General features: G+C 41.5%; 1 protein-coding gene across 2 annotated transcripts in view; it reads right to left on the reverse strand.

Moving 5' to 3' along the window:
- The window catches only part of CD244 (CD244 molecule), a 37,108-nt gene extending 27,887 nt beyond the window's left edge, over positions 1–9,221 (reverse strand). Inside the window, exon 1 of one of the 2 annotated variants that reach the window (XM_070366152.1) lies at positions 8,879–9,216. In XM_070366152.1, coding sequence (XP_070222253.1) covers positions 8,879–8,939 — 61 coding nt within the window. In that variant the 5' untranslated portion in view covers positions 8,940–9,216. Of the gene's footprint in view, positions 1–8,878 lie in introns of both variants that reach the window. The other variant, XM_070366154.1, reaches the window with a different exon arrangement.
- Positions 9,222–27,051: the final 17,830 nt, after the last annotated feature.

The raw sequence follows: 27,051 nt of genomic DNA on the forward strand, positions 1-27,051 counted from the left end.
GCTGGGTGGTATTCCAACATAGATTTTTAAATGGCAGGATAATGAACTAAGAGCAGAGAACCAACAGAAAAGGAACAGCTGAAGAAAGATCAGAGGTATCATGGACTGGGCATGTCCTGGATGGCCTCCTAGAAGAAGCCATGCTGTCCAGAGCACAAGGACTGACCAAGGACAGGAGGAGAGGCGAGTGTGGTTGCTTAAGGGAGATAAGGTGAGGTCAGCTGACATTAAGGGATTGTTGATGGGGTTGGCAGAATTCCTAACCGGGATCTCCATTTCCTTGGAGAAGGAGAGTGTAGGCCAACAGAGGCTGTGATGATGGAAAAGGATCTTGAAGAGACAGTGAAGGTTTGGAATCACCCCTTTGGAGAATGGGGAAAGCTGTAGATCAGAAACAAGGATTCCCAGGACACCTGTGGACCCAGCTGAAATTGAAGACTCTCAGTCTGTAGTTGCTCTTTCTTGTTGAATATTCTTCTGCAGCCCTCAACAGCCCAGTGTGGGCGAAAGGAAGATATTTCAGGGTGAGGCAGGGCTGGACAGGGAGGCAGATAGGGTGAGGTTGCCGTGGGAGGGATACAGCAAAAAGGTGAGTGGGCGTGTAACTGATGCAGAAAGACCTGGTCCCTGTCCCTGAGGGCCATGCGTGCCAAAGAGAGAGACAATAAATGCCAGTGTGGAAAGGTAACTCAACAGAAGTTCTCACATGCTTAGTGAGAGGTAGAGGTGGCCGCAACAAGTGGCAGGGGAGAGGCCGCAGCAGGTTCCGGTGGCCAGAGGAGGCCCCCGGGGTTGCTGCCGCCCCCCGCTGTTAGCACTCAGCAATTTCGAGGCCCCTTTTCCGGTGGTTAAGAAAGAATGGGGTAAAACAACTCTGCAAAGGGAGGACAGAGCTGCTGCCTGCAGAACCACGCAGTGTCCACATCAGCCCAGCTTCCTCTGATGTGGACGTACTGATCTGAGGAAGGGGAGGTGGGAGGAAAGGGAGGTGGGAGGAAGGGTGTGGCCTGAGCCCCGGGAGAGGGGGCAGGAGAGAGAACATACAACTTTCAGAAAAGTCTAACTTCCCCTAGCCAGCAAAGGATGTTGAGGTTTTCTCAGTTCTGGGTTATGACACCAGGCTGGGGGTGAGGCAACAGAAGGGGTTCCTGATGTGGACTGAGTGGAAAAAGCTCAGTGAGTTCCCCAAAGTGCTGGGGCAGGTCTGGCTCTAGTCAAGGCAAAATTATGAAGTACATAAAATATCCTCCAGTTCCACAACCCACTTTATCACCTCTCTTCTCAGCCTAGCCCCACCCTTGGGAGCTTCCTGCTGACTGCTCCTCTCAGATAAAGCAACTTCTCCTCCCCAACCCACCCCCACGCCCACCACCCCATGTCAAATTTACCTAGCTTAGGTCCCACTCTTTGTATCAGTTAACTGAATCATCCCATTTGTAATACTGTCTTTCTCCAAGATAAATGTGTATTTGCTTCTCATGTTTCCTTATTCAAATCTGTGTTTTCCCTTCTTCTGTTTTGGCTCTTCCTCTGCTTATCTTGTCCTTCTACCTTACTCCTCTCTCCTGAACTCTTCTTCTTATTATTATCTATTTATTTATTTGGGGCTGTGCTGGGTCTTTGTTCCTATGCTCAGGCTTTCTCTAGCTGTGTTGAGTGTGGGCCACTCTCTAGTTGTGGTATCCAGGCTTCTCATTGCAGTGGCTGCTCCTATTGCAGATCATGGGCTCTAGGTGCTCGGGCTTCAGTAGTTGTGGCACAGGACCTTGGTTGCTCTGTGTCATGTGGGATCTTCCGGGACCAGGAATTGAACTTGTGTCTCTTGCATTGCAAGGCAAACTCTTAACCACAGGACCACCAGAGAAGTCTCATCCTGAACTCTTGCTTATCCTTCAAGGCCACTTCCCCAGTGTCCCTACCTAGAAGGAATTTCCATCTTCTTTGCACCCTTTGTGCTTGAGATTAATCTGCCTGTCAGTGACACGTAGCATTTTCTGTCCTCCCTTAGAGTTGATATTATACAGGCCTATTTTCCTCTGTCTGAAAGATTCTTAATGTTTCATCTTTGTTTCCTCTACAAAATCTTACATAGTTCTTGGAACATAGGAAGGGTTTAATGAAATGTTCAGTTGATTAAATAATTAATTAAATTCAGTTCCCAGAAATGACTCTTTGTAGGAATTTCGTGCAGAATACCAGGGAAGCCACAGATATGTGGTTCCCCTGGCTTTGACTTTCACCTTTCAGGCGTCACAGCCCTGTGCTTTCATTTCCCATTTGCAGGTCTGAGAACACAAAGCTGGTGACCCTGAAGCTACTTGGAACTCTCACACACTACTTGGTTCAGCCACTTGGCAAAAGAGTTTGGCAGCATCTGCTAGATGTATATATACATACAGGGATTCTACCCCCAGAGATACACCCAATAGGCATGTGTGCACCAAAAGCCTCATAGGGGACTTCCCTGGCTGTCCAGTGGTTTAGATTTTGTACTTCCACTGCAGAAGGTGCAAGTTTGATCCCTGGTCAAGAACTAAGATCCTGAGTTCCACACAGCACAGCCAAAGAAAGAAGAAAGAAAAATGGCTGATAGCAGTGTGATTATAATAGGGAAAAACTTTGGGAACAACCCAAAGGTTCATCAATAGTAGAATACATGCATAAACTATTGTACAGTCATACTGTAGAATACAGCCATAAAAACAACCAGCTACAAGTGAAAACAGAGATAAATCTCATCAGCTGTTGAGCAAAAGAAGCCAAATGCAAGAGTACATAATTATGATTCCATTTATATACAGGCAAAACTAACTATGACGTTAGAAGTCAAAAGAGTAGTTATATTTGTGGAAGACAGAGGAGATAACAAAGGGAGAGAGCATGTGGTAGATACATGGGTGTATTCACTTAACAATAACTCATTACCATGTATGTTTATAGTTTTGTGCACATCTCTGCACACATCTCATGAAGACAATGGTCCAGCTACCTCTGGAGATATTTCTACAGAACTGGTTCCCTCTGGTAGTGCTGCAGCCCTGAGTTTCCTGAGTCCTCATCTCTCTCCTATACACAGGAACTTCACTGTTCATGCTTTGTTTAAGGGGAAGTATAAAGAGGAAAAGATGGACAAAAACGAATCCAGTCTTCTTAGAACTTACCTGGATCCCAGCCAAAGCATTTGCAATCAGTGACTCCCACCTGAGAAGTGAAAGTTTCAACACAAACTTCAGGAACAGTCTGCAGCCTTCAGAGCTGTCTGTAAGATGCTGTCCCTGACCTTATTTATTTATTTTTTTGTCCAGCACATCTCACCCCAAACCCTGCAGCTCCTGGGCATTGACAGTCTCTGGTGTGTCCTTTGGAGTTTCCTCTGAATGCGTAGCCAAAATCTGAATTTAGGATTCAAAGTGAACTTTAGGGCTCAAGTCCACTCTTATGAGCAGTGATTTGAAGTTCCTTGCTCCCCAACACAACTGACCCAAAAAATCATCCCAATCTTCCTCTAAGATGTCTGAAAATAATTCATTTATTTTCTCAACTAACGTGGTTTGAGCACTTGCTGTGTTAGGCACTTTGTTGTGCGCTAACCACAACTGTAACTGTATGTTAATTGGTGTAAATGGTGTAGGCTCTATGAACGAACGAGTTGTGTGCTTATTCACATCTGAATCCTCAGTTTCTAGCCCAGCACCTGGTGCAGAGCTACTCAAAGCATATCCAGGGAAGGAATGGGAATAGAGAGGGAGATGCTGTTGTGAAAACAGACTATTTTACAATACAGTATAATCACGTGCTTCAATGTCTTGAATACATGTTGCCTTAAGTTAAAAATGTTGACGTCTATGTATGTGTACTTATAACTGATTCAAGCTGTTGTACAGCAGAAACTAACACATTGTAAAGAAACTATCCTCCAATTGAAAAAATAAAAGCAAAAAGAGAAGCAAGTGACACAAACTGCTAAAACATTTTCCAAAAATATTTAACATGGTAGCCATCTAGAAGGCATATTTGATAAATTGTCAGAAACTTTAAGAGAATAAAAACACAAATTTACAGAGCATACCTGCATATGAAATTACATACACAGGACTCTATGAGAAATAAATGTGTTAGTCATTTTTTGAATAACAAATGCCTGTGCACTGCTTATCTGTGTGTTTTTTCAGTGAAAACTCAAAATAAGCTTTAATAAATACTTGGGTTTTTTTTTCAGTTTTTAAAAAATTCTTTTTTTTTTCATTGAAGAATAATTGATTTACAACATTGTGTTGGTTTCTCCCATACATTAATGTGAATCAGCCACAGGTATACATATGTCCTCTTCCTTTGGAACCTCCCTCCCACCTCCTACCCCATTCCCTGAGTCAACAGAAAATCCCCACTGGCTATCTATTGAGATTAAATCTACTCATGAAGAAGATGCTCTGAAGATTATTGAAATGACACCAAAGATGGTGCAACCTGAGAAGCCATGTAGAAGACAGTAGCAGCTGACTTTGATAGAATTGACTTCAAATTTGAAAAAAGTTCTGCTCCAAGATGCTATCAAATTGTATTATATACTCCAGAAAAACCACTCATGACAGAAAGAGTTAATGCATTCTGAAAACTTTGATATTGTCTTATTTTAAGAAAACATAAAAGTTCTTTTAAGACTGTGCAATATCAATCTATTCATCTCATTCAAAGATCTTTATGTCAAAAATATTTTCATATACCAATAGTAAAAGAAAAAATGTTGAAGTCTCCCTAAGATCTTGGTTATGACAATGAGAAACCCTGAGAAAAGGGTCACACTTAAAACTTTATCATCTTATCTTGGCATGCTCTAACTCACTTTCTATTCCATTAATGAGAGTTCAACAAAGGATTACCAAATAATCTCTCTCTTCTTCACTCTGACTACAAAACTAAGTGAAATACATGCCCTGCTTCCAAAGAGCTGAATAACATAAACTTGCAGTTTGGAGTTCTTGTAATAACTCAACATTTCTCTAAGCACTTTATATACTATCTCTCATCTAATCCTCACACATCTCCTCAGAAGCAGGCACCAGTGTTAATTTCATGTTTTGAATGAAAAATTGAGAAACAAGAGGTTGGTTAACTTCCTCAAGGCCACAGAGATGATACATGCTTTAAAATAAAAAAAAAAAAGAAAGAAAGAAAAAATATCATAAAATAACACATTTTTTAAACTATGAGAGAATAATGAAAGTTTGAATACTAAATAAACTATTTGGTCTTAATTAAGAAAAAATAAATAAATAATTAAAAATAAATAAATAAAATTTACCAAACCAATACAATATTGTAAAGTTAAAAAAATAAATTAAATTTTAAAAATAAATTAAAAAATAAAATTTAAAACAGTTTTCCCAATGAAACTCTGGTAGGCCAATAAACTCACTTTATTCTATGGATTATTTAAAGTATTCACTCATTCAAAAATAAATAAATAAAGTATTCACTCATTCAATAAATATTTATTGAGGATATACTTGTGCCAGATACGGCTCAAGATGCTGGAGATACAGGAGTGAACAAAACAAAAGCCCTGCCTTCATGGATCTTACACTCTAATAAGGTGAAGTGGAAACTGGGAGACAGAAAATACAACAAAAATAAACATATAGTATGTAAAATGGAGACGAGCATACAGAGAAAAATAAGCCAACAGGGAGACAAGGAGTTGCAAGATGGAGGGGCTGTTTTTAGTGGAAAAGATATCATTGCGGAGGTAGTGCCTGAGCAGAATAAGGACTCAAACCTCACAGAAAATGAGGAGGAAGCAGCATTCCACATAGAAAACAGTGCAAAGCCCCAGTGAAACAAGTGTGGGGGTCATCAGGTCAGCAAGACTGAAATGCAGTGAGAGGGGCAGAGAAGAAGAGGCAATGGTCAGGGAGGCTGGATCCCACGCACCATTGTGAAATGTATGGCTTTTACTCTCTGAGAAGTGAGAGAGCTTTGGAAGACTTTTGCAAAGCATAGTAGGAACTTCTTACACATATGTGAGGCATACTGAATTCTTCAGTAAACCAAGTTTTAGAAAAAAAGGTTCCACTCTCATTGTGTCTCCAGATTGGATGCACTGAAGAAGACATGCTGTCACTTTTGTGGTATTCCTGCCAAAAAGGCATGACCTGAATCTTATGACCAAACATCAGACAAACTCAGATTGTAGAACTCTCTAGAAAACAACTGACTTGTACTCCAAAAATGTTGATGTTATAAAATATGCAGAAAGTTTAGGGAATGACTGTAGATTAAAGATGACCAAAAAGACACAGCAACTGGAACTTCCCTGGTCCAGTGGTTAAGAATCTGCCTTGCAATGCAGGTGATGCAGATGTGATCCTTGGTTGAGGAACTAATTTACCACGTACCTTGGAGCAACTAAGCCTGCATGTCTCAGGTGCTGAAGCCCGAGAGACGCAATTGCTAGTAGAAAGTTTAGTTCATGCACTGCAATGAAAGATCCACATGAAGCGAAGAAGATCTTTGCACCACAAGTAAGACCCAATACAGCCAAATAAATAAATAACTTAAAAAACAGATATAATAACTGAAGGCAATACATGATCCTGGTTGGATTCTGGATGGGAAAAGAGATGTTATATAGCACACCTGGGGCTTCCCAGGTGGTTCTAATAGTAAAGAACCCGCCTGCCAACACAGGAGACTAGGAAACGTGGGTTCGATCCCTAGGTTGGGAAGATCCCCTGAAGGAGGGCATGGCAACCCACCCCAGTATTCTTGCCTGGAGAATCTCATGGACAGAAGAGCCCAATGGTCTATGTCACACAGAGTAGGACACGACTTAAGTGACTTAGCAAGCACGCACACAGCACTGGGGGAACATTTGGTAATATTTAAATATGTATTATATATTTGATTGCATTGATGTTAAATGTACTACATTTTATAACTGTGCTGATATCATGATATGGGGACATTCTTGTTTTTCGAAGATGTGTGCTAAAATAGTTAAGAGTAAAAAGGGGTGATGTCTGCAATTTACCCTTGAATATTCCACAAAAATAATTATTATTATACAGCTATTCACACATGCATATATTTGGAGAGAAAGAGAAATAAAGCAAATGTGATAAAATGTTAACAACTGGTGAATCTAGATGAAGGAAATACAAGAATTCTTTGTACTATTCTTGCAACTTCCCTGAAATGTCAAAATTATTTTAAACTAAGAAGTTTAAAAATTGAAACAAATAATTATAGCAGTTTCAGTCAACTTACACAAGGCCAGCCCCACAGACACAGTGTATAGCAAGATGAGAGAAAAGTTCCGTAAGGCCGAAGTCCATCCCTTCCAGTGCTCAAAGAATCTCTACCTGGCTTCCCCCTGCAATGGATTTAGCATGGCCATGCCCAGAGACAGTGCCACAAGGATGGAGGGAGCAACACATAGGCTCATGATCTCAGAGTCAGCCCCGACCTTCTGTTCCTGCACCCCCAAAGCCAGGCATCAAACCCTGTGGGCCCTACCTTGGCTTTCAAGTTTCTAATCTAGCTTTCTTACCTGGGATCCTGTATCTTTGGATGCCCCTAGCCCACACACATGAGCCCCAGGCTCCAGACTTCTCTCTCTGCTCCCTGTTCCTCATCACACCCTGCCCTACTCCACCTGTACTCATACAAATGCCAGAGCCTAGAATGTATCTTCTTGAAGGATATCTGAGTGCCAGGGGCTCAGTGATTGAACTGGGTACCCAGGGACAGCCTGTAGCAGGCCCTAAACAAACATTTCCCTGTACCTCAATTTCCTCCCTTTGCAACCAAGTGTGCCTTCCTCTCATTCCACCTCCATTCACCATGCCCCGCAAAGAGTTACTGATTTAAAATGCAGGCTCCAAGTTTCAGAGCATCCTAGACAAGGTTGGAGAGAAAGGGGGAGCACCCCTCACTGAGATTCCCTGCCCCCTCATTTGTTGGCTCAGGGCCCAGCTGAGAGTTTTCAGTTTGCTATGGAACTTCCTAGTATGTCTCCTTCTCTTCCCTTCTCCGCCCCCTGCCCCCAGCCAAAGTGAAAGTGTAGGTCACTCAGTCGTGTTCAACTCTTGGTGATCCCATGGACTTCTACCTGCCAGGCTCCTCTGTGCATAAAACTCTGCAGGCAAGAATACTGGAGCAGGTAGCCATTCTCTTCTCTTGAGGATCTTCCCAACCCAGAAATCAAACCCCAGTCTCCCTCATTGTGGACAGATTCTTTACCAACTGAGCCACTAGGGAAGCCCCCAGCCAACATTTCCCTAATAATTCTCAGGCTCCCTTGGCCTCTGGGCTGCTGACAGAGTTGATGGAGGGACCAGCCCTTGCAAGTAAAGCCTCTGTTCGGGCCTTTGTCTCACGCCTCCTATCCCCCTCCCCCCACTCCACACCGCCTATTGCTTGCCAGGGCTCAACTTTCCTGCCTCAGCGAATAATCTGTCGGTCTCTGAGCTCCAGAACCACCCGACTTCCTTTGAGAAACCCAAGTTCATGGCCGCTTCTTGTCTCTTTTGGCAACTGCACCAAACGAGAGGATATTTCATTCTTACAGACAGCAGGGAGGACACTTTCTCCCCCCTAGACAGAAAGGAAAACTGAAGCCGGTGGGAAGGACTCACCTTGCCAAGGTGGCCTGGATTGCTGATGGCATGGCCAGATGCACACTTCTCAAGGACCTCCCAACCCACTGCCAGCCTGTGCTGTCTGACCCAGCCTGCCCAGAGCTGCAGGGAGCTGCTCCGAGTCACAGGTCCAGGTGACCATGTAAGCAGCACAATCCAGAGGCTCACATCCTGATTTCCCTGAAGGCCACAGCTCCTGGTCCATGCCAGCCCACCCCTACCAGGCTGGGCCTCCTTACCTTGGCCCTGATGTCCCTTGATGAGCAGGAGGAGTGTGAGGGCAAGCACTTGCCCCAGCATGCCCACAGAACAGATGTGAGACGCTGACAGAGGGGTCAAGCCAGCTCCTCTCCCACCAGATACTCTGCCTTGCACAAGCTCAGCAGCCACCCATCAGCAGAAGGGTGACAGGGAGCAGAACTCTGTCGGGCTTCAGCCACAGTTTCCTCAGCTTGAGGATGTTCTCATCAGCTGAACGCTAGCAGGGTTGTTGAGGAAGCCCCAGTCCCTGGACCTGGTCTGATAGTTCCCACAAGCTAAACTTGCGAAGTTCGCCTCAAGTGGGCGGATGCTCAGCATACACTGTGACTCACAAAACCAACTTATTAATCTTGTCCTGAGCTCTGCCCCAGCCCAGCTGCTTTATTTAAAGGACAGATGCCCAAGAAAGTTTTCAATCTTCTGCACCCTACTGGCAATATAGAGAAAAGTATATGGGGACCAAACAGCCATTATGTAAGCCTGTCCAATCCCAGCAGACATTGTGAAGGCGAAAGAGAGAGGGTTTGGGAAGGGTGTAGATTGAAAAGTGGATCGCTAGACAAATAGGTGAAATGTTGAAGGAGACAAGTAAAGGCACTAGAAAAATCAGGCAGGCCTGGGGATTTTCTGAAGGTTGATACCAAAGTTTCAACCTTAAGCACATCCAAATTAAAATGTTTCCATAATAATATCCTTTTGCCTAGTTTCTGATCTGTACTTTTAAATTCCTTCCCTTACTCTTTTTCTACTTTCCCATAATAGTTCTTTCTTCTCACCTTCTCTCACCCAGACAGCATGTAGACCCATTTTTGCTGCCCCCCAACACACACTTTGATCCCACCCTCCAGAAAGGCCAGACGGCATTTGACTCTTCACACCGCCATGGAGGGGTGGAGGCATCCCACTTTCCCCAGAACTCAATGGCTTTGAGGCCGCACCCAGAGTTCTATGCCCTTTTTCTTCTGCTTTCCCCTCAGCAGAAAATACTTTCAGTTCCCTTCAGTTCAGCCCTTCTCCTTTTTCATCTGTTGATCCATTTCCAGTCACTGTGTCTGAAGTTGGACTGAGGGGAGGCAGAATGCAAGACTTGCCTGCCAAAAAAAAAAGGCAGCAATGATTTTCTGGGTCGAACACTGGATTTGCAGTCAAGAATGTAGGTTTCCCAGGTGGCACTAGTGGTAAAGATTCCACCTGCCAATGCAGGAGACCTAAGAGACACAAGTTTGATCCATGGGTAGGGAAGATCCCCTGGAGGAGGTCAATATTCTTCCCTGGAGAATCCCATGGACAGAGGAGCCTGGCAGGCTACAGTCCATAGGGTCACACAGAGTTGGACACGACTGAAGCGACTTGGCACACACACGCATGTAGACTTGAGCTCCAGTTCAGCAACTCACAGCCTGTGCGATCCTGACCAAATTATTTTCTGAGCCTGTGGGGCCAACAACACTTGGCTCCCATCCCTCATAAGGTAGTTTTCAGAATCAAATTAGATGTATAATCTCCATTAATTGAAGTAAAGAAAAACAAGCAGGTTAACAAGTTATTTTAATATGTATATGCATATTACACAAACAAATGTATTTTTAAAAAAGAATCAAATTAAAAACTGTACCTGAGAGTATTAATATTAAAAAATATGAACAATAAAATTTTGTTTATTTTTTTAAATGCAGACCCTACACAGATTTTTCCCGTTGATCTAATGGTTATCATCTCTTCTTTCTTTTTTCCCCTCCCAAGAGGCAGCCCTTTAGCCCCGGGAAGTTTCCTCAGTGTTGATCTGGCCGTGCCCCTGACCTTGAGATGGTGCTCAAGGCATGATACAGTAGGAAGGATAAATTTCCTCCCATGAAAGATAGAATAGTCCCAGTTCTGAGACTAATTGTAAATTTGGGATCCCTAGGACTACCTTCAATTTTGGTAATTTACTAGAAGACAATTTAATAGAAATCATTACTGTGTTAAATATATATGCTCTGGGACTTCCCTGGTGGTTCAGTAGTTGGGAGTCTGCCTGCCAATGCAGGGGACACAGATTCAGTCTCTAAGATCTCACATGCCATGGGGCAATTAAGCCAGGGCACCACAAGTATTGAGCCCATATTCTAGAGCCTGCATGCTACAACTGCTGAAGCCCTAGAGCCTGTGCTCCATGAGAAGAGACCCAAACTCAACGAGAAGCCCATGCACTGCAACTAGAGCATAGCCCCTGCTCACCAAGACTAGAGAAAATCTGTGCACAGCAATGAAAAGCTTGTGCACTGCAACAAACACAGCCAAAAAAGAAAAACAGGCCCTTTCAACTAGCAATACCCACTCTGAGTTTATCCACAGAAATACTGCCATTAATGCATGAAAGTATTTTCACATGGCTCAAAGGTTCTTCCTTATAGCATTGTTAAGTAAAAAATCAGAAATAATCTATATGTTAATCATAGGGAACAATTTTATAAATATGGTATACTCATTCTATATTATAGTATATTAAGAAGCCTTTTAAAAGAGTAAACTCTGTAACAACCTAAAGAGGTAGGGTGTGGAAGGAGGTGGCAGGGAGGTTCAAGGGGGAAGGGACATATATATGCCTATGGCTGATTCGTGTTGATGTTTGGCAGAAACGAACACAATACTGTAAAGCAATTATCCTTCAATTAAAAACAAAAAAAATGAAAGAGTAAAATAAATGTCTGCATACTCATATGAAAAGAGCTCTAAGGCATTCACAAAACCTTCTGCATAATATAATTCTGTTTAGGTGGACAAAACGAATGTGTGTATATTTATGTGCTCTGAATGGTTGTAAATGTAGGGAAACATGCCTGGGGAAAAAAATATTCATGATGATAACCTTTAGATAAAGAAATAGAATTTTGAGTAGATGTAAGTAAGAGAGTGAGTTTTACTTTTTATTCCACATATGCTTCCTGTTCAGAACTTTTTACAATGACTATATTACATGTGCAATGATTTAAAATATCAGCTCTCAGACTGCCCTGGGTGCTCTAGTGGTTTAGACTCCACAAGAGCTCCATGGCTGGTGGGGGAACTAAGATACCACATGCCTTGAGTTGTGGTCAAAACAAAAAAGAATGTGAAAAATATGTGTATAATATATCAGTTCCCCAGGTTTCTAGATTTTCACCTACATTACATAAGATCAATGTATTTATGGAACTTTCCAGAGAAGCAGAACCAAGACAAGATATATAGACATAGGCAGATAGAGATGGAAAGAGATAAAGAGAACTGATTCAACCAGGTACGGAGACTGACAAATCCAAAATCTGCCGAGCTAATGACTCAGTGTGAAGGTCCTTAGGCAGGATAATTTTCTTTTACTCGGGGGAGAGTAAACCTTCCCCCCGCCCCTGCCCCATTAAAAAGGTACTGCGGTACCACATGATCTGTGTCTGGTTGAATCTACGAATGTAGAACCGCCTGAATGGAGAGCCAACTATAAAGTTACACTCAGATTTTAGACTGATGGGGGCAGAATCAGCACCATTCACCCCAACATTGTTCATTTTTCAAGGATCATCTGTATAGAAAGCAAAATCTGATTTAGCATAAATTATATACTTAAATTGTTACATTTGACAATAATATATCAGAGTGTTTTACAAAAATGGAAAGAAAATATGACTCTAGGTCCCCTGCCACCAGTTTGTGAATTACATCTATTTTGTGAATTATAAATTTAGAAGATCAAAATTGAATGTAAGGCAATTTGTGCAAGCCAGTGTTCCCTTTTACTTATTAAAACTGTGCTCACTTGTTGTTCAGTCACTCAGTCATGTCCGACTCTTTGTGACCCCATGGACTGCAGCACACCAGGCCTCCCGTCCTTCACTATCTCCCAGAGTTTGCTCAGATTCATGTGCACTGAGTCGGTGATGCCATACAATCATCTCATCCTCCGTTGTCCCCTTCTCCATTTGCCTTCATTCTCCCAGCATCAGGGTTTTTTCCAATGAATCAACTCTTCACATTAGGTGGCCAAATTATTGGTGTTTCAACTTCAGCATCAGTACTTCCAATGAATATCCAGGGTTGATTTCCTTTAGGATTGACTGATTTGAACTTCTTACTGTCTAGAGACTCAAGAGTCATTCCTAGCACCATAGTTTGAAAGCATGAATTCCTCAGTTCTCAGCATTATTTATGATTCCACTCTCACATTCGTACAACTACTAGAAAAACCATAGCTTTCACTACACAGACCTTTGTCAGCAAAGTGATGGCTCTGCTTTTTAACACTCTGTCTAGGTTTGTCATAGCTTTTCTTTTAAGGAGCAAGCATCTACTAATGTCATGGCTGCAGTCACAATCTGCAGTGATTTTGGAGTCCAAGAAAATAAAGTCTGTCACTGTTTCCATCGTTCCCCCATCTTGCCATGAAGTGATGGGACTGCATGCTGTGATCTTAGTTTTTTGATGTTGAGTTTTAAGTCAGCTTTTTCACTCTCCCCTTTCACCTTCATCAAGAGGCTCTTTAGTTGCTCTTTGCTTTCTGTGAAGCAGTGTCATCTTTCTGTGAAACAGTGTTGTCTGCATATCTGAGGTTGTTGATACTTCAGCTGGAAATCTTGATTTCAGCCTGTGATTTCTGCAGCCCAGAAATTTGCATGATGTACTCTGCATAGAATTTAAAAGTGTGACATTATACACCACTGATCTACTCCTTTCTCGGTTTGAACCAGTCCATTCTTCCATGTCCAATTCTAACTGTTGCTTCTTAACCTGCATACAAGTTTCTCAGGAGGCAGGTAAGGTGGTCTGTATTTCCATCTCTTGAAGAATTTTTCACAGTTTGTTGTGATCCACACAGTCAAAGGCTTTCATGTAGTCAGTGAACAGAAGTAGATGTTTTTCTGAAACTCTCTTGCTTTTTTGATGATCCAGCGAACATTGGCAATTTGAACTCTGGTTCCTCTGCCTTTTCTAAATCCAGCTTGTACATCTTGAAGTTCTCTGTTTATGTACTGTTGAAGTCTAGCTTGAAGGATTTTGAACATTACCTTACTAGCAAGTGAATTAAGCCCAATTGTGCAGTAGTTTGAACTACAATCCTTTGGCATTGCCTTTCTTTGGGATTGGAATGAAAGCTTCTTTTTCAGTCCTGTGGCTACTGCTGACTTGTCCAAAATTGCTGGCATATTGAGTGCAGTACTTTCACAGCATCATCTTTTAGGATTTGAAATAGCTCAACTGCAATTCCAATACCTCCACTAGCTTTGTTTGTAGTGATGCTTCCTAAGGCCCACTTGACTTCACACTCCAGGATGTCTGGCTCCAAGTGAGTGATCACACCATTGTGGTTATCTGAGTTATTAAGATCTTTTTGTACAATTCTTCTTTGTATTCATGCCACTTCTTCTTAGTATCTTCTGCTTCTGGTAGGTCCATACCATTTCTGTCCTTTATTGAGCCCATCTTTGCATGAAATATTCCCATGGTATCTCTACTTTTCTTGAAGAGATCTCTAGTCTTTCCCATACTATTGTTTTCCTCTATTTCTTTGCATGTTCACTTAAGAAGGCTTTCTTATGTCTCCTTACTATTCTTTGTAACTCTACATTCAGATGGCTATATGTCCCCTTTTCTCCTTTGCCTTTCACTTCTCTTCTTTTCTCAGCTATTTGAAAGCCTCTTCAGACAACTATTTTGCACTGTTGCATTTCTTTTGGCAGGGGGGATGGTTTTGGTCACCACCTTCTGTACAATGTTATAAACCTCCATCCATAGTTCTTCAGGCATTCTGTCTATCAGATCTAATCCTTGAATCTATTTGTCACTTCCACTGTATAATTATAAAGGATTTGATTTAGGTCATACTTGAATGGTCTAGTGTTTTTTCCCTACTTTCTTCAATTTAAGCCTGAATTTTGAAATAAGGAGTTCATGATCTGAGTCACAGTCAGCTTCCAGTCTTGTTTTTGCTGACTGTATAGAGCTTCTCTATCTTCGGCTGCAAAGAATATAATCAATCTGATTTCAGTGTTGAGCATCTGGTGATGTCCATGTGTAGTGTCATCCCTTGTGTTGTTGGAAGAGGGTGTTTGCTACAACCAGCGTGTTCTCTTGGCAAAACTGTGTTAGCCTTTGACTGGCTTCATTTTGTACTCCAAGGTCAAATTTGCCTATTACTCCAGTATCTCTTGACTCCTACTTTTGCATTCCAGTCCCCTAGGATGAAAAGGATATCTTTTTTTGGTGTTAGTTCTAGAAGGTTTGGTACATCTTTTAGAAGATCTTCACCTTCTTCAGCATTAGTAGTTGGGGTACAGACTTGGATTTCTGTGACGCTGAATGGATCGCCATACTGTCACTTCTGAAAACAAATGCATGTGATCAAATTTTCAACTTGCAGTTCGAAGCTTATAGCCAAGTTATCTTGTCATTTTAATGACATGAGCATTCATTAACCAATTAACCATAAATGAAATTTTCTTGATTTGATAAACCCTGTTCTGGAATATTTTCTTTTCTTCACGTTGTTGTTTGTCTGTCATGTATAATCCATATCAATGTTGACAGATTCCCTGATTCTTTGTGCAGTTGTATCTACCACATGGGTTTCACGTGCCCACAGACCCACTCACTAGACCACAAAAAATGAAGCACCTAGATGGGATTTCCCGATCCCTGGGAGTTCCCCTTTTCTCTACCTTCCCCCCCAATACCACCTCCCTACATAACTCTCACGAGTTCTCTCAGTCTTTCTGGCAGACTGTTCTAGCTGTCTCTGCTGGTATTCCTTAGCACGCCTATGTGCTTTCTTCTTGTGAGGATAGAGTCTTGGGGATTATGTGCTGGGGCCTCCCCTTGCCCCAATCTCTTATCTAGTACTTTGTTTCCATCTCCTACCCCAGTCAGGGCAATCCCGCACAAGCTCAGGCAGTTAGACACATCATTAAGTGTCTAAAAGCACATCAGTCTCATTCCAACTGATGGTTTTAAAGTATCTCTCCAGAACGCCATTTTTTAAATTTGTTTTTAATTAGAGAACTGTTGCTTTACAATGTTGTATTGGTTCAGAAATCTTTTTTTTTTTTTTAGATTAAAAACTTTACATAGATTTAAAAAAATAAAGTATCATTTCAGATTTACAAACCTTTAAGTGGAGACTTTTGCTGTCCTGTGTCTTAATTTTAGTAGTTCTTTCCAGCCTATATCAAAGGATAACTTTTGGGTCTTAGACCCCATAAATTTTACTCCTATTCACTTCCTCAAGTCTGAAAAAATACCATTTTATTTTTCACATCTAGCCCATTTTGATTAATTAAAACTTCCACCCCACTTGTGGGAAAAACAAGTTAGAATTCCACCAGTCTGAATCTTTAGATATTACCAATGAAATAACATTATCTACAGGTAATGCTTAAAGAAAGACAATAAAATTTCCTCTTTTTCTACCATTTCAACCATTAGTAGCTTTCCAATTTAGTTGTATATTTACCTCACGAAAAATGAAAGCTGTGGGGTTCTGCCCGGAGGGAGTAGCTCAGAGAAGTCATGTAAGAGAATCAGGGAAGTACAATCTTGATGAGTTGTTTTTTCCCATTGTCTATGGAATTTGCTATAGGATTCTATGGTTAATCACTTCCTTGAACTTTCAAAACAATGTAAAAGAGACACTCTCATCCTTTCATTTTCTTTCTCACCTTCCCTATGATCCCAAGAAGACGTCAAGCTTTCTTTAAGTGAACTTGGTATATCAATTACCAACAGATTTACCCAATCTCTTTTCCTCTGAATCATCAAAATCTTGAGAAATGTGGAATGAACTATTCTGACAATCAGAATTTTTCATAGTAAAGATCATACTAAATTCTTCATGGGACCAGCAAAAGATCCTGAGCATAGGAAATAACAGCAATTAATACAAACTATAACACCTTTCTTATTTCCTAATTCTATGCTCATCATAAAAGGATGGATTGAAAATCTTTGACACTGAAAACTTCTGTTCCTTAAAATATACTATAACTAAAGTAAAAATACATGATACACATTGAAAGAACATATTTGCAACATGTATAACCAACAAAAGGTTCTGTTCAGTTCAGTTCAGTCGCTCAGTCGTGTCCGACTCTTTGCAGTCCCATGAATCGCAGCACGCCAGGCCTCCCTGTCCATTACCAATTCCCGGAGTTCACTCAGACTCACGTCCATCGAGTCAGTGATGCCATCCAGCAATCTCATCCTCTGTCGTCCCCTTCTCCTCTTGCCCCCAATCCCTCCCAGCATCAGAGTCTTTGCCAATGAGTCAACTCTTCACATGAGGTGGCCAAAGTACTGGAGTTTCAGCTTTAGCATCATTCCTTCCAAAGAACACCCAGGGCTGATCTTCAGAATGGACTGGTTGGATCTCCTTGCAGTCCAAGGGACTCTCAAGAGTCTTCTCTAACACCACAGTTCAAAAGCATCAATTCTTCAGCGCTCAGCTTTCTTCACAGTCCAACTCTCATATCCATACATGACCACTGGAAAAACCATAGCCTTGACTAGACGGACCTTTGTTGGCAAAGTAATGTCTCTGCTTTTGAATATGCTATCTAGGTTGGTCATAACTTTTCTTCCAAGGAGTAAGCGTCTTTTAATTTCATGGCTGCAGTAGTATTAGTTAATACTATTATATAAAGAAATTTTATTAATCAATCAATTAATAAAAGGATAAACAATCTAATAGGAATTTTGCAAAATATATGAACAAGGATTTCACAGAAAAAGAGATACATATAGCCAATAAACACATGAAGACTTATTCAACCTCACTAGGAATGAGAAAATTCAAATTATGAATATTTAATTCATAAAAAATAAAGTCTGATAATACCAAGTATTCAAGAAGTTATGTACTGATTGAAATTGTTATATATGCTGATGGAAATATAAATTGGTACACTTGGGAGGGTGAAGACTATTATCTTGTAAAGTTGAATATTCACAAATTCTGATGACCCAGAAATTTGAATTCTAGTCATATCCTCAAGAGACCTTTAGCACATATGTACGCAGAGACACATACAACAATGTTCTTGGCAGCATTGTTCTTAATCAGAAAAACAAATGCTCAATAATGAGACAGTAGAAATATAAATTGTGGCATATGCATATAAGGGCTTCCCTGGTGGCTCAGATGGTAAAGAATTCACCTGCAATGCAGAAGACCCAAGTTTAATCCCTGAGTTGGGAACATCCCCTGGAGAAGGGAATGGCAACCCACACCAGTATTCTTGCCTGGAGAATCCCAGGGACAGAGGATCCTGGTGGGCTACTGTCCATGGGGTCACAAAGAGCCAGACACAACTGAGTGACTAAGCACATATGCATATCCATACAATGGAACATCAATAACATTACAAATAAGTGAACAACTGTACAACAACATAGAGGAATCATAGCAATATAACTTAGGAAAAAAGTATGCTCCCAAAAGACAACATATGATATGATTTTATACAGGCTGAAAACAGAAATTAAACACTGTGTCATTTAGGCATGATTTGCTAAAGAATCCACCTGCAATGCAGGAGGCCCCAGTTTGATTCCTGGGTCAGGAAGATCTGCTGCAGAAGGGATAGGCTACCCACTCCAGTATTCTTGGGCTTCCCTTGCAGCTCAGCTGGTAAAGAATCTGCTTGCAATGTGGAGACCAGGGCTCGATCCCTGGGTTGGGAAGATCCCTAGGGAAGGGAAAGGCTACCCACCTCAGTAGCCTGGCCTGGAGAATCCCATGGACTATATAGTCCACGAGGTCTCAGAAAGGTGACTGAGAGGCTTTCACTGTCATGATTGTCAGCATGTGAGTGTGATTGTTAAGAGTAATTTACTCAACAAAATAAGACTGTCAAATTCGCCCTTTATCTGTTAATATTTGTTTTACGTATTTTGGTGCTCCTATGTTGGGTGTGTATATATTTACAGGTGTTACATCTTCTTGGATTGATCCTTTTATCATTAGGTAATGGTTTGTCTCTGGTTACAGTCTTTGTTTTAAAATCTACTTAGACATAAGTATTGCTACCCCAGTTTTCTTTTGATTTCCATTTGCATGGAATACATTTCCCCATCCACTCACTTTCAGTCTGGGTGTGCCTTTAGATCAGAAGTGATTCTTTTGTAGACAGCATACACATGAGCCTTGTTTTTGTATCCTTTCAGCCATTCTATGTCTTTTAATTGGACCATTTAGACCATTTAAACATTTAAAGTAATTATTGATAGGTATGTAGGGCCACCCAAGATGGACAAGTCATGATGGAGAGTCCTGACAAAACGTGGTCCACTGGAGAAGAGAATGGCAAACCACTTCAGTATTCTTGCCTTGAGAACCCCATGAACAGTATGAAAAGGCAAAAATATAGGACACTGAAAGATGAACTCCCCAGGTCGATAGGTGCCCAATATGCTACTGGATATCAAGGGAAAATGAACTCCGGAAAGAGTGAAGAGATGGAGCTAAAGCAAAAACAACACCCAGTTATAGATGTGACTGGTGATGGAAGTAAAGTCTGATGCTGTAAAGAGCAATATCGCATAGGAACCTACAATGTTAGGTCCATGAGTCAAGGCAAATTGGAAGTGGTCGAACAAGAGATGGCAAGAGTGAACGTCAACATTTTAGGAATCGGCAAACTAAAATGGACTGGAATGGGTGAATTTAACTCAGATGACCACTATGTCTACTACTGTGGGCAAGAATCCCTTAGAAGAAATGGAGTAGCCACCATGGTCAACAAAAGAGTCTGAAATGCAGTACTTGGATGCAATCTCAAGAAAGACAGAATGATCCCTGTTCGTTTCCAAGGCAAACCATTCAATATCACAGTAACCCAAATCTATGCCCCAACCAGTAATGCTGAAGAAGCTGAAGTTGAATGGTTCTATGGAGACCTACAAGACCTTCTAGAACTAACAAATGAAAGAGATGTCCTTTTCATTATAGGGGACTGGAATGCAAAAGTAGGAAGTCAAGAAACACTTGGAGTAATGGACAAATTTGGCCTTGGAATACAGAATGAAGCAGGGCAAAGGCTAACAGAGTTTTGCCAAAAGAACACACCAGTCATAGCAAACACCCTCTTCCAATAAAACAACAGAAGACTCTATACATGGACATCACCAGATGGTCAATACCAAAATCAGATTGATTATATTCTTTGCAGCCAAAGATGGAGAAGCTCTATACAGTCAGCAAAAACAAGACTGGAGCTGACTGTGGCTCAGATCATGAACTCCTTATTGCCAAATTCAGACTGAAATTGAAGAAAGTAGGGAAAAAACACTAGACCATTCAGGTACGACCTAAATCAAATCCCTTATGATTATACAGTGGAAGTGACAAATAGATTCAAGGGTTAGATCTGACAGACAGAGTGCCTGAAGAACTATGGACAAAGGTTCATGAATTATACAGGAGGCAGCAATCAAGACCATCCCCAAGAAAAAGAAATGCAAAAAGACAAAATGGTTGTCTGAGGAGGCCTTACAAACAGTAATGAAAAGAAGAGAAGCAAAAGGCAAAGGAGAAGAGGAAAGATATACCCATTTGAATGCAGAGTTCCAAAGAATAGCAAAGACAGATAAGAAAGCTTTCTTAAGTGAATAATGCAAAGAAATAGAGGAAAACAATAGAACAGAAAAGGCTAGAGATCTCTTCAAGAAAACTAGAAGTACCAAGGGAACATTTCATGGAAGATGGGCACAATAAATGACAGAAATGGTATGGACCTAACAAAAGCAGAAGATATTAAGAAGAGGTGGCAAGAATACACAGAAGAAATACACAAAAAAGATCTTCACAACCCAGATAATTACTATGGTGTGATCACTCACCTAGAGCCAGACATCCTAGAATGTGAAGTCTGGTGGGCCTTAGGAAGCATCACTACAAACAAAGCTAGTGGAGGTATTGGAATTGCAGTTGAGCTATTTCAAATCCTAAAAGATGATGCTGTGAAAGTGCCGCACTCAATATGCCAGCAAATTTTGAAAACTCAGCAGTGGCCACAGGATGGAAAAGGTCAGTTTTCATTCCAATCCCAAAGAAAGGCAATGCCAAAGAATGCTCAAACTACTGGACAATTGTACTCATCTCACAAGCTAGCAAAGTAATGCTCAAAATTATCCAAGCCAGGCTTCAATAGTACATGAACTGTGAACTTCAAGATGTTCAAGCTGGATTTAGAAAAGGTAGAAGAACCAGAGATCAAATTGTCAACATCTGTTGGATCATTGATAAAGCAAGAGAGTTCCAGAAAAACATCTACTTCTGCTTTATTAACTACACCAAAGTCTTTGACTGTGTGGATCACAACAAACTGTGGAAAATTCTTCAAGAGATGGGAATACCAGACCACCTGACCTGCCTCCTGAGAAATCTGTATGCAGGTCAAGAAGCAACAGTTAGAACTGGACATGGAACAACAGACTGGTTCCAAATAGGAAAAGGAGTATGTCAAGGCTATATATTGTCACCCTGCTTATTTAAGTTCTATGCAGAGTACATCATGAGAAACGCTGGGCTGGAAGAAGCACAAGCTGCAATCAAGATTGCAGGGAGAAATATCAATAACCTCAGATATGCAGATGACACCACCTTTATGGCAGAAAGTGAAGAGGAACTAAAGAGCCTCTTGATGAAAATAAAAAAGGAGAGTGAAAAAGTTGGCTTAAAACTCAACATTCAGAAAACTAAGATCATGGCATTCAGTCTGATCACTTGATGGCAAATAGATGGGGAAACAGGGGAAACAGTGGCAGACTTTATTTTTGGGGGCTCCTAAATCACTGCAGATGGTGACTGCAGCCAGGAAATTAAAAGATGCTTGCTCCTCAAAGGAAACATTATGACCAACCTAGACAGCTTATTAAAAAGCAGGGACATTACTTTGCCAAGAAAGGTCTATATAGTCAAAGCTATGATTTTTCCAGGAGTCATGTTTGGATGTGAGAGTTGGACTATAAAGAAAGCTGAATAACTGATGCTTTTGAACTGTGGTGTTGGAGAAGACTCTTGAGAGCCCCTTGGACAGCAAGGAGATCAAACCAGTCCATCCTAAACAAATCAGTTCTGAATGTTCATTGGAAGGACTGATGCTGAAGCTGAAACTCCAATACTTTGGCCACCTGATGTGAAGAACTGATCTTGGAAAAGACCCTGATGCTGGGAAAGATTGAAGGTGGGAGGAGAAGGGGACAGCAGAGGATGAGATGGTTGGATGGCATCATCAACTCAATGGACATGACTTTGAGGGAGTTCATGAAGGACAGGGAGGCCTGTCGTGCTGCAGTCCATGGGGTCCCAAAGAGTCAGACACAACTGAGCGACTGAACTAAACTGAACTGAACTGATGTACTCATTGTCATTGTGTTCATTGTTTTGGGGTTGTTTTTGTTGTTCTTTTCTGTTCCTTACTTCTTTTGTTCTCTGGATTATCAATAGAAACAATTTCAGAAGGCTTGGCTATTTTAACTGCAGAGACTGCCACAACAGGCTGGCTCCATATAACATCTGTCAGTATGCTTTGTTGGCACCTTCACCCAGTTATTCCAAGACTGAACCACTTTTCTCCTTAAAATATCTCAGTGTTCATAGTTTTGTCATCTAGATCTCACATATTGCTAGTTAAATTTATCCCCAAATCTTATTTTTTATTGTTATCATAAATGGAATCTTTTCTTCCATTATGTTTTTTAACTTGTTATTTAAATAAAAGGGAGAGTTATTGATTTCCATACATACAGTTTTGTCTCATGGCCCCACTGTGATGGGTTGCAGTTTTTTCTTGATTCTAAAGGCATAGAAATAATATACAAAGAAGAGAGTATTCTTTCTCTAAGATTCCAAGAAAGCAGAACCAGAAACCCAACTCTGTTGCAAGCCTAACATATGAAGGAAGACAAAGGCATCTTACAGTTAAAAAATGGCTGAGTCCAGGACAGGATTGCAGAAAAGGAAAGAACAAAATTGCCTGTGAAAAGGCTTAATGTGCTGCTGAGTGAAATGCTCAGCCATGTGGAGACTAAAATATATGAGACCTATTATGGGTTGAATTTTGTCCCCTCCAAAAGATGCTGAAGTACCAATCCCTAGTACCTCAGGATAGGACCTTATTCAGAAGCAGAGTCTTTGGAGAAAATCACATTAAGATATGTCTTTAGGGTAAGCCCAAATCCAATATGACTGATGTCCTTATGACAATGGAAAATTTGGACACAGAGACAGGTACATCTTGTGAAGTTGAAGGTGAAACCTCAGTGATGCATCTACAAGTTAAGGGATGCCAAAGTTTGGTGGCAAACAACCAAAAGTTAGGGGAGAGGCATGGGACAGATTTTCCCTCACACCCTTCAGAAGGAACTAGCTCTTCTGAAATCTTGATCTCAGACTTTCAGATTCCAGAACTACGAAACAACACATACACACTAGTCCTCAGTCGTGTTCAACTCTTTGAAACCTCCCAAAGAGCCCACCAGGCTCCCATCCATGAAATTATCCAGGCAAGAATACTGGTGGGGGTTGCCATTTCCTTTTCCAGGGGATCTTCCTGACCCAGGGATCTAACCCAGGTCTCCTGCATTGCAGGCAAATTCTTTACCATCTCAGCCACTGTCTGCTATCTGAGCCCCCAGTTTGTGGTGTTTTTCTACAGCAGCCCCAACAATCTGATACAGAATCCTAACTAGAGAAAAGAAATTGTTCTCAAAGTGTGGTTCCAAGACCAGCAGCATCAGAATCACCTGGAACTTGCTACAAAAGCAAATTCCTGGGTCTTCCTCTATATCTGCTGAATCAGCAACCCTGGGGGTATTCTAAGGCACCTTCTAGATTATTCTGATGCACTACAGTTTGAGAACCACAGCTCTGGAAAAATTCCACATTCCTGGAGAGTGGAAGGACTCTGAAAAATGGGAATTTGAAACTATTGGAATACACATAACAAAATTTACCACCTTAACCATTTTAAGAGTGTGTTTCAGTGGTATTAATTACATTCTTACTGCTGTACAACAGTCAGCTCAACAGTCAGCACTGTTTGTCTTGCAACACTGAAATTCTATCTGTATTAAATAACAACTCTCCATTTTCATCCTCCTTCCAGTCCCCAGGAACTGCCATTCTATTTTCTGTCTCTATGATTTAAATACATTTCAGTACCTAAGCAAAACTGTACAGAATCTTTTCTTTTCATCACTGGCTTACATTACTTCACATGATGTCCCCAAGGTTCATCTATGCTACAGCATTTCAGAATTTCCTTCCGTTTAAAGGTTGAGTAATTCCATTATCTGTATTTACCACATTCTTGCTTATTCATTTATCTAACAGTGGACATTTGGTTGTGTTCCTGTTTTGGCTACCATGCAGAATGCTTCTGTGGACAAGATGTACATATGTCTTCAAGACCCTGCTTTCAATTCCTTGGGGTATATACCCAAAAGTGGAATTGCTGTATCATATGGTAATTCTACCAATATTTTTTTGAGGGACTGCCATATTTTGTTCCATAGTGGCCATACCATTTAACATCCTCACCAACAGTGCACAAGGGTTCAATTTCTTCACATTCTTTTCATCATTTATTATTTTCTTCTTTTTTATTTATTTTTATTTTCTTCTTTTTTAATAAAGATCATCCTAAGGATATGAGGTGATTATCTCATTATAGTTTTGATTAGCATTTTCCTAGTGATTAGTTGTGTAGGACATCTTTTCTTTGCTTGATCGGATTTTCATATCTTCTTTAGAGAAATGTCTATTCAAGTCTTATGCCCATCTTTGAATTGAGTTTGTTATTGTTGTTGCTGTTATTTAGGAGTTCTCTATGTATATTGGACATCAATCTCATATCAAATATAAGATTTGCAAATATTTTTCCCATTCTGCCTTTTTTTGCTCTGTTAACAGTCTTATATAATTTTGTAAATTTTCATGAAGTGCAATTTGTCTACTTTTTTTGCCTGTTCCTTTAGTATTATATCCAACAAATCATTGCCAAATTCAACATTGTGAAGCTTTTGCCCTATAAACTAGTATACATCTCTCAGCACTCAGCTCAGAAGTGCTGTGGTCACCAGCCCTTATACTCCAGCAGAATTAGGTGTCATGTAGCCCCTCACTAATATTTCTGTTATACCTAAGATCCTTCATCTCATCCTTCTGTTTTTGTGTGAATGTCTGTCCTGCCAGACACTGAACAAAGCACGTGCAATCTTTGTGTCTCCCACACCAGCAGAGTGTAGTGGCTCCCTGCATGCTCGTTAAAGTGCATGGAGGCACATGTGCACACAACTTCACATCTGCTTTGGACCGTGGCTGGAAGGAGCCATAGGGACCAGGCTGTCACAGGGAGGAGGAATGCACACGCATTTGGCTCTAGGCTCTTTATTCCCCACCTCAGCCCCTTGGTGACTTGTTAAGACCAGCCTGGAGTCATGTGCACAGAGCAGAATAACCAGCCCAATGGAGAGACAGGTTTATTTCTATTGTAATGGATGATAGTTTATTTCAGTGAACCAGAAGTTGGCAGCATAATATCCTTCATGGGGGGTGCCACACACACATCACTGCCCCATCAGACCTGAGATTCTCCTTGATAGGTGAGCTGCATCATCTTGCCTGGGAGAGAGACAAGCTGAGGAGGAAGAAGAGACAGGATCTCAGCATCACATGCCAGCAGCTAAGGACACTTGTCTCAGACTGTACACTTGTGAAGGGATGGGTCCTAAGTAAACTCGCTTACTCTTGACAACTCAGACCCTGAGCAGCCCAAGGGCTCCCTGCTTATCCTGCCTCTGGCCATGAGGCATCCCACAGCGACTAAGAAAAACAGGAGTTGAATGATCTCTGGCCTGGGCGGACACGGAGGCTGCCACAGGTGAGAGCTGAGTCCACCTGCCCTTGACATTAGGGCACATTGTGACTGATGACCAGAGAGAGAGTACACAGTTGGGAGGAGGGTGGCCCCAGGGCTGTCCAGGATTCTTCCAGTAAGCCCCCGACTCAGTGAGAATCTGTGCAGACACTGGTCAGGAGCAAAGAGGTCAAGTTTTGCTCTGAAAAGCTAAACCTCAGATCAAAAATGACAACATCTTGCGTTTCTCAAGCAATCTCGGCTCCAAAAGTTTTCCACAGAATGCTCCTGCACACAAGCCTCACCCAGCTCAGGTAACTGACCAGCTTATCCCAAGGCTGAGCAAAAACAGTGGTGCTTCTGAAGCCCCAACCCTTCCAGTTCAGTCCTCAAAGGTACACGATGTCAGTGCCTGGACAGAGGATCCTTTAGCCCTGGCCCCGGAGACCCAGAAAGGAGTAAAGAAAGATCACATTCCCACACACATTCACATCATGGTCATACCATACTCACACACATGGACAGACAATCCCTAAGCACCCAGTGAGCCCCGCAAGGATTCACATGATCCACATTACACCTGGTGACTCTGCCTCCAGCACACAAGGCTCTGACTACTCTCTCATTATTAAATACATGCACTAGACAAATCCACAGTGAATTCCTCTGAAAACAAGAGGCAGAAAACAGTATTAAGAAATGTGCTAGAAACAGCCTGTTTAGGTCACCTTGGAGATTCTCTGTGCCCAGTACTCCAGCCTGACTTGGAACCCATTCGCTCTGTGGACAGTGGTGGTGCATCTGGCCTCAGACTTGGACTTTTCCCCACCCTGAGACCAAGAGCCAGTCCTCAAAGAGGGCCCCTGGTCTGCCAGAGGCTTGAAAGGAAAAACTCACGTGTACAGGAAGAATATCCCCAAACACCCACGAAGGCACCGTGACTCACTCTGACCCTGTCCACACTTTTCTTATTCTCCTTTAAAGCCTCAGATTCTCAACAATAAATTATGACTGCTTTGCATTTTATATCAAAGGCTCAGCCCCCACGAAGGATATTATGCTGCCACCTTCTGGTTCACTGAAATTAACTATTACCCATTACAATAGAAATAAACCTGCCTCTCCATTGGGCTGGTTATTCTCGGTGCTCATGACTCCAGGCTGGTCTTAACAAGTTACCAAGGGGCTGAAGGTGAGGAATAAGGAGTCTGGAGCCAAATTTCTTCATTCCAAACCACAACTCCTCCATGTATACCCTGGGATGTGGGGCACGTTCCTGAACCTCA

Source organism: Bos mutus, chromosome 3 (assembly GCF_027580195.1).
Source record: "Bos mutus isolate GX-2022 chromosome 3, NWIPB_WYAK_1.1, whole genome shotgun sequence".
Lineage (NCBI taxonomy): Eukaryota > Metazoa > Chordata > Mammalia > Artiodactyla > Bovidae > Bos > Bos mutus.